Source organism: Tiliqua scincoides, chromosome 5 (assembly GCF_035046505.1).
Source record: "Tiliqua scincoides isolate rTilSci1 chromosome 5, rTilSci1.hap2, whole genome shotgun sequence".
Classification (NCBI taxonomy): domain Eukaryota; kingdom Metazoa; phylum Chordata; class Lepidosauria; order Squamata; family Scincidae; genus Tiliqua; species Tiliqua scincoides.
In genome coordinates, this window is record NC_089825.1 from 36,756,845 (window position 1) to 36,765,556 (window position 8,712).

The following is an 8,712-nucleotide window of genomic DNA, read 5'->3' on the forward strand; positions in this document are numbered from 1 at the left end:
GCAGCTCAGAAATCAGCAACCTGCAGCATACATTCTTTGTTTGAAGCTCCATTATTATCCCCCAGCCATGGGTTGGCTGTGGATTGGGGTCTGTCTTCTGTATGGGGTAGCTCAGTGGTTCTCACACATTTAGCACCGGGACCCACTTTTTAGAATGAGAATCTGTCGAGGCCCACCAGAAGTGATGTCATAACCGTAAGTGAGCTCTTAAGCGTAACCATAAGCAGGAAAAATTTTCACAATCCTATACTGCAATCCTACCCACACTTACCCAAAGTCCCACTGACTATCATTGTCAAAAGAATATACATAGTAGCTTGTTAAAAGTACAGATCTGTAACATTTCCCCAAATGCAGTCACATACCATGATCACATCAAGTCAAGTATATTAAAAATAAAATATTAAAATGAATGGGGACCCACTTAACAGTGGGTCCTGACCCACACTTTGAGAAACACTGGGGTAGAGATATGCCTGGTGGAGATATGCCTGTCGTTTGGGCAGCATACCTGTCTGTCTAGGTCAGCTATTTTCAAGCACTGTGCCTTGGCACACTGGTGTGCTGTAGGAGTTTGGGAGAAGGTCACTTATTACTAGGGCCATTGGGGGATGTGAGCCCCTCCTACCAACAGCATGATGTGCCTTGTCAATTGTCAAAAAATTGATGGTGTGCCTTTACAATTTAGTACCCTGTCAGTGTGCTGTGAGACAAAAAAGGTTTAAAATCACTGGTCTAGATAAATGGTGGGAATAGAGAATCCAGGTGGGCTCCATTCCTCTCATGATCCTGATGAGATCATAAAAAATCCTAGGTTTTAAGCTCAAGCTCAGGGATGCCTTTCTGCCAATCTGCTGTGAGAACCTTCATGCTGGGACACAGAAAGCAGTTGCTTACTCTCCAGTAAGTGCAGGGAACAGATTCCTTGAACAATGCGAGTAGCTAGGATAGGAACCATATTTCTGCTTAGACTGTTCATTTTGTTTTTCAGTGCAATGCTACTTGCAAACTTAACCACCTTAGAGAGTGATTTGCAGGCTTTATTCCCGAGTAGCATTCCTGCTTCATCTGCTGGGAGTTGACCATTAAAGGGTCCCATATCTGCGGCAGGGTACCATTCCAGAACCCCTCACAGATATCTGAATCTCTGGATACTGGGGATGTCCCTACCCTCTGGAGGGTATGGAGGGCCCAACTGCATCTGCGGTTCACTGAAACAATGGATGCAGGATCTGCAGATATGGCGTGGCCCCTCGTTTACAATATACATTTGATCACATTTGAGCTTTCCAGCTGAGTTCAGGCATTTTCCATCAGCCTGCTTGTACTTTTTCTACCCACCTTCCCTCTAAATTTTATTTAATTCCTTTTCTTTTGGACTTATAATAACTATTTACATTTTGACTCTGCCTGCTTAGTTTATGTTCACGGATAATTCAGTGGCTTGTTGGGTGTTTTTTTGGTGTAAAAGATGTTCTTATAAGTTTGATTGCTGATAAGAATCCCTGGGGTTCAGTGCCTTTGTGGGAGGGTTTTTGCTCCCAGACAGACCCTCCCCCCACGTCATCTCTGTAGTCTGGGATGGTGGCTGTGGTAAAAAATTACCAAGGTTCTCTTCTGTTCAGCTGCTGGTTCAGTAAAGGAAAAGAAAGGAGCAGGAAGAGGTACGTGCACCCTAACCACTAGGCATCCCTCTCTTTGGTCAGTCTCCCTTCTCCTAGTACCTTCTTTGACAGATGGGCAGGTAAGGCAGTGGTGCTATCTGATTTATGAACCAGGACCGTAGTTAACTTTGTGTGAAAAGCTACTGATCTCTTTTTAAAAAAATTGTTTATACATAATTATTAGCATTATGAAGTTTAGGACCTTAACCCAGACTGGAATCTTAAAAGCATGTTTTGCTAGAAAGCTGAAGCATGGTTGTCAGTGTTCAACCTGAAGTTCTTAAAAATCCAGTATATGATACTTTTGTTTTTCTTCCGTTCATAACAGCCTTTTGCTTGTGTCTCAATCTTCTAACAGGACACAGATCTGAAGAAAACCGTTGATGAGAGTGCACGGATCCAGAGGGCTTACAGCCACTATTTTGATCTGATAATCGTGAATGACAATCTAGACAAAGCCTTTGAAAAGCTGCAAACTGCTACAGAGAAACTGAGGACTGAACCACAGTGGGTCCCAATTAGCTGGGTATACTGACAGGTCTCTTAAAAGTGCGTGTAAACCCCAAACGAGGCTAGCTGCCAACAACAAACATTATACCTAGAAAGCATTGTACAGAGGTGCAAGACACTTGCAGCACCTAGTGTTATTTTTATTCTGTGTATATTCAGATAATCGTATGCTATTCCAACTTTTTATACAAAATGTTGAAGGGAAAGTGTACTTAAATATGTAATTTATTTTAATTTTTCTAACTTTTTACAAATAACCTTTCTATCCATATCACATGAAGGAAATGCGTTGAAGCATTTTTATAAATGTTTTGATTTACTACTTTGCCTTTATTCATGTAAAACTTTCAAGTCATTCATTCACTTACACATTTGTTCTTACATTTTCACTGTGATAAAGAAAAAAATACTTGAAATTTTTTGTACAACCTCTCTGGTTTAAATCAAGTGTTTCATCCGGCCAGTCCTTCCTTAGGAGAAGACACCAATCTTTATCCTAATAAATGTGTCAGACATCTTGATGTGAGTAGAATTTTCAGTACTTAAGCAGCAACCAGCACTGAGCCATCTTAACTGACACCTTTTTGCTGTTTATACATGTTTTGCAGTTGTCTTGTCTTAGTTAGACAGATGTACTGTAGATTTTCCTGTATATGTTAATCTTTTTTACAAAAAGTAAAGCAATACCTTGAACTTTACCTATGAGGCTACTCTTTCAAGCCAACACTTCTGTTATATTATTATCTGAGTTATGTAACAAATTGTGTTCGGGAGGTAGTGGTGAGGTTTGGGACAATGGTTAGGTAGTCAGAGAGAGCCTTATAATGCTGAACCTCACTGAAGGCTCTGTACGTAGGATGGATGTTCTCACTTGTGGAAAATCATTGCTTAAAAGAACAAAACCTGCTGTTTTACAATAACTTTGCTCTGTATTTGTATATTGTTCTGTGATGGGCTTTTATTTTACACAGGAATATTTATGAGTGATTATGTGTCTTATAAAATGTGATGTGATGGGACTTTTGAGCTATTTGTTACCTTGTGTTAACTGCTTTATTCACCAAATAGCTTGTGAAACTAAAGTTATTGTCAGATGCTAAAAATCAATGTTATTTATAAGTGGGTTTATTTCTGTTTTATTATAATTTTTTAAAGTTATTTGGTAACTCTTCCCTTTTGGTAGATGAATTCATTTGTATTATCTCTACGTTCCTGTTGATTTATCACTTAAACATTTTTTGCTGATGTACATTCTGTTTAATGACTATAAATGCAGATTGTCACTAAGACAAACTAATCTGGTGACCATATTTTATATTATGCTTGCTATTGTAAATACTCATTTTTCATCACTAACATGCTAGATGCCTGAATTAGTTGCCATCTGCCCACTTCATTTATTATTCCATCTGAGGACAGGCACCTTGGCTTCAGAATTTCTTTTTTAACACCAAAGTATCTTACACAGAATGCCAACAGAGGATAATTCTTGGGAAAGGCTGAAACAATGCAAGCAAGTTCTTAACCCTTTTGAGTTAAAAAAAATGTGCACAAGAAAACAGGGTTGGATAGTTTTTACGCAAATGAGACACCAAAAAGGTGGTATAGATTAAAAACCTTTAAGGTATTTTTTTAAAGACCTAAGTATATTTTGTACATGTTATGCAAATTATTGCATATCTTTGTCTTAATGGCTGTTGGTACTTAGATTTTAGCTTTTAACATAAAATATTTTTTAAAGAAACATTGACTTATCTTGCGTTTTAAAAAAGTCTATATGTGCATCTTAAGTATTTGAAAAATATATGCAGCTGAGCCTGTTTGAAAGGTGATTTTTTATGTGCGGTACCCAAAGTAGCATTTTAAAAACTTGCTGTTTACAGTCCTGGTACCATTGTAGGACTAGAGATAGTTATGTAATGGAGACTGCTTCTATTAGACAAATGTTTGTTTGACAGTGGTGACTTGAAGATCTCTTGGGCACCCAAGTCTAGTAAACCCTAGCCTGAACTATCAATCAACTCCTGTTCCTGTTTTCCAGTACTTTACTGGGCAGCATTCCAGTAGGTTTGGTGCTACTGCTTTTGGCTAATTTGAGGTTAATACTTAAGTTGAATATTGTTGGCCTGGCTAGGGCTTGCTCAGATTCCCACTGAGTTATCTTGAGGGAAAAGAGTTCAAAGATTCAGTACTTGGCAGAAGCTGCTCTAATGTCTTGGTATCCTGTATTCTTTCTGGCACTACAGGTATATATGGTACACTTTGGTTTAGGAAGCAGGAATTATTGGCAAATAGATTTTAGACCAGAGTTCCTTTTAACAGGACTTTGATTTTGGTCATAAATTTCATAGACAGGACTATATTCCAGTGCTATATTTTCTCAGTGCTGCTGAGGGAAGGTTAGAAAGGCAGGTGTCATGGGAAACACTCAGTGTTGGTCTGAAGAGTGCATTAAAGCTAGGAAGCATGTGCACTAGTCAACTTTATTTGGTGGTTTCCTATTTAGACATGCAATTCCATGCTGTTGCTCTCTGAAGAACAGATTGAACAGTGTCCTTAGCAGCAATAGCCAAACCAGCACTAGATTCTTAGAATTCAATCTCGGTACTGAAGTCTGTACATATCTTTAAACTATTCATGGTGTTGCCATTACCTAACAGGAAACCAATCATACATAGGAATAACTGTGATCATGAAACTATGCCTTTTCACTAGGTGGCAAAAGAACTAACTTATCGAACTGTGATGCCAAAGGAGGGTTGAGCTAGCTCCTCCCTAATTAATAGATTCAAAAAGTGATTTTACTTTCCATACCATAGTGCCACTAATTCAGCTTTTCCTACACTTGTATTTTTGAACACTGAGCATGCAGAATTTAACTCTACAAGGGCCATTTATTTTCTGCCTGGCCATCAGAAGGAGGAAAAAATTCAGGTACTTCTGCTCAGACCAGTGCCATGTGATCTGTTCAACACATATTACTTTCGGGCAGCGGTGCAGAAATCCCAGCCTGGGGGCCATTTGCAGCCCTTGGGAACCCCCAATCTGTCCTGCAAGGAGCTCCCAGTCTCTAATAAGCCTCTGGCCCACCGGACACTTGCTGGAGCCCACGCTGCTCTGACGTGACTGCTGTCACGAGGACCTACTTGTTCGACCTCTCACATGAGCTGTAGGCTGAGGGCTTCCTCCGCTGCTTGCTGTTTCATGTCTGTGAAGTGGCAGTGAAGGAAAGGCTGGCCTTGCTTTGCACAAGGCCTTTTATAGGCCTTGAGCTATTGCAAGACCTTCATTCATTCATAGAAGTTCCATCTCTAATATATTCATTTATGTAAATTTATTCAAAATTGAAATGTAAATTATTTTTTTCCTGACCTCCAACACTGTCAGAGAAATAATGTGGCCCTCTTGCCAAAAAGTTTGGACACCCCTGGTTTAGGATAGGGAATGGTCCCCTTTTGTTAACTAATTGAGAATAGTTTTAAAAGGTGGCATATAAATGCATTAAATAAAGGTGAGGAATGTTTAAAAACTTCAGAACTAGCACAAAGATATACAATGTTGTGGGCTTTTCATGGCTGCCTTTCAAATAGGATTAAATGTTAGAAGTGATGAGATTATTTGTCCATGTGTATAAATGAATACTTCCCCACTATTGTTTGACAAGTTTTGCTTGCAGAGTCATGGTTCTCCATAGAATAAAGTTAATTTGGATCTTTAAAAAAAATCAGCAAGAACTGATCTCATTACATATTAATGTTTTTTTTCCAGGTGTTAAATTTTAGACAAAGCTGGAGACTTAAATGTGTATTTTACTTTTCAAATTAGATTATAGAATATAGAAATTTTAATTTACTACACTGAGAGTACAGAAAGCTGTATGTGGTTTTCCCAGCCCTCAGAATGCCTCTGGGGTGGGCAGTGGGCACAGGGGTGACACCTCTAGACGGGTGGAGCACCCCTGGAGGTGTGGCCCTGCACCCCAAAGTGGCTAGGAATGCCACTGCTTACAGGATCTCAAGGTTATGTATCTTATGATCCATTTTTCCTAAAAACAAATTTGTGATGCTAATTATTACACAGAAAGCTTTGAAGTGTGTGTAAAGCCTGGTAATGACACTAGACAACAGTTGTAAAATAACTACTAAAGACACCACAGAAGGAATACTTGATATAATAGAGTATCTGGCACAAGTTTTCTGATTAGGATTTTGAATGTTTAATCTGAGAGCAAGGTACTATTACATCTGTTGTGGAACTTTCTCCAGTCTGGTTTGGAAAAAGTGTTTTCCATAACCAGATTTGAAAGTATTCATCCCAAAGAGGGACCCCTTAATTTTTTAAAAATTCCATCTAAATAGACTAGGATTCATTTTACTACATTTTATTTAAACGTGTAGCACTCATGTCTGCTGTAAACTACTTTGTTTTTGTTAAAATTCCAATGTGAACATAGATGCTGTGGAAATGTTGGACTGTCATTAATGCAGCCTTTTTCACAGGAAGAGATATATCTTAAAGGCTAAGTAAATTATACCGACAAAGAAAATTAGGAACACGAGACCATACTGTAACTATGAGACTTCTTACTTATTATTCTGATTTGAAGATTTAATGTAAATCTTTATATGGTACTTAAAGATCCAAATTAACGGTATCCTTTTTTAGGTGACTTTGCTTCATATGGGTTTATTTGACAGATTATGCAAACTTCTCATAGTACTCTAAATAGTAGACAAATGTATTGTTTCTCATCCTCTTGTGGCCAAGAGCATTAGCTGCTCTTGAGAAAGTGATTTTCTTCCAATTTAATATGTTTCTGCCCAGTCCACAGGTATGCTCATTTGATCCCTGTTGCATATATGCAATGTTGGGCAGAAATGGCTTATAGAATTTGGTTTTGTTAGGCTTTGCAGTAATGTGGCAGAGAATCATGGTTTTATGAAAGAGTATTTCTAGCTATAGCTTTCAGTTTAAGGGTGTCTGTGCTTAAAGTTTATTTAACACACATGTTGGAAACGTGGTACAATCCTATGCATATCTAGTTAGAAGTTCCATTGTGTTCAATGGGGTCTGCTCCCAGAAAAGTGTGGCAGAATATGATGGCAGCCTTACACTGCTTTGAATGCCACTAGCTGGTACCATTCCCTACCTTTGTACTGGCATCTGTATTCAAATTGATACATAGTAGATTAGATGCCAATGCATTTTTTTCTTGAATACCTGTGAAAAAGGTTCAAATCCTATACTTTATATAACAGATCTATACAATACGTCAGAAAACCATTACTGGAAAGAATCTTTAAGTTCTGTCAAGGGTATCCCAACTCAATTTATTGCCTGAACTCAAGTTATGTGTAAGCATCTGTCATCCTCTATTTCTACGTGTACAATAATGTTGACATTATTTGAAATATATAGTAAAATATTGGACTTGATGTTGACTTTATATCTGGGGTGGCCAAACCTGCTTAGCATAAGAGCCACATATGATAAACTTCAGATGTTTAAGAAGCATTGACATTCTTAAATATATTTTCTCACTATGAACACTAAGCTTACATTTCAATCCAGTGGACTGAGTTTACACCTAGAAAATTGTAAATTTCATATAGGAGCTCAGTGAACATATTTCTGTGAGCTGCTCATTATAGGTCAAAGAGCCACAAGTGGCTTCCAAGCTGCAGTTTGGCCACCTCTGCTTTATACCTTTAGTGGTACAAAAGATGTTGCAGGAAAGCTCATCGGCCAACAGTTTATTCTAGTGAAGGTTCATGGAAAAGTTACTGAGTAACCTGCAACTTTAATTTTTTTGATGTCCCCTTCATACTATGTTCATATTCTGTGTAATAAATGTACAAATCTGAATTCCTGTTAACTCAAAAGTATTTTTGTATATATGAAATAAATTTAATATTGGAAAAACGTCACTGTCACCTGCCTGAGCTGCTATGATAATATGTTCAGACCCCCACACTGCCCTTTAGCAGAGCTTTCTGGGAGGAAAGCAGAAATCCAAGGGCAGTAACCTTTATGACAGTGGTTTCCCTACTGTAGGCCATGGCTCCCCAGGGAGTTGTGGAATCCTCATGAAAAACCTGCCACCCTATACAATGTATAGGACTGTAGCTCTAAATGGTACCTGTGGCCAATGGCCCAGTAGGTCAAGGAGGGCCACTTGTTGAAAAAGTTTAGGAGCCATTGGATCAGATAGGCCCTTCCAACCTTTGTGCTTTCTGTTGCATGGCCTATTGGCAATAGAGAGGATTACAGACTGAACCTAAACATAGTTCACTGCAGCCCTTGTAAAGATGCACAGCAGCAAAACAGCCCTCCCACCGTGTCTGATGGCTTCATCTGTGCCATATTAAAGCATTGTAAGGGAGGCTTGCTTATTGCTGCTCACCATCCTTGACATAGTACTGCTACAAGGATAGCTTTAGGCTTGTTGGAGAATTGCATAAACAAAAAAGGCCTGCTTCACATAGGACATATAGCCATTCACTACTTTATGCACTACCAACAGCATTACTAGCAGTAA

General features: G+C 38.6%; 1 protein-coding gene across 1 annotated transcript in view; it reads left to right on the forward strand.

Annotated features, from left to right (window-relative positions):
• PALS2 (protein associated with LIN7 2, MAGUK p55 family member) overlaps positions 1 to 8,098 on the forward strand; it is a 47,996-nt gene extending 39,898 nt beyond the window's left edge. Inside the window, exon 12 of the mRNA XM_066626991.1 lies at positions 2,023 to 8,098. Within this exon, the coding sequence (XP_066483088.1) occupies positions 2,023 to 2,199 (177 nt within the window). The 3' untranslated portion in view covers positions 2,200 to 8,098. The remainder of the gene's footprint in view (positions 1 to 2,022) is intronic.
• The last annotated feature ends 614 nt before the right edge of the window (positions 8,099 to 8,712 follow it).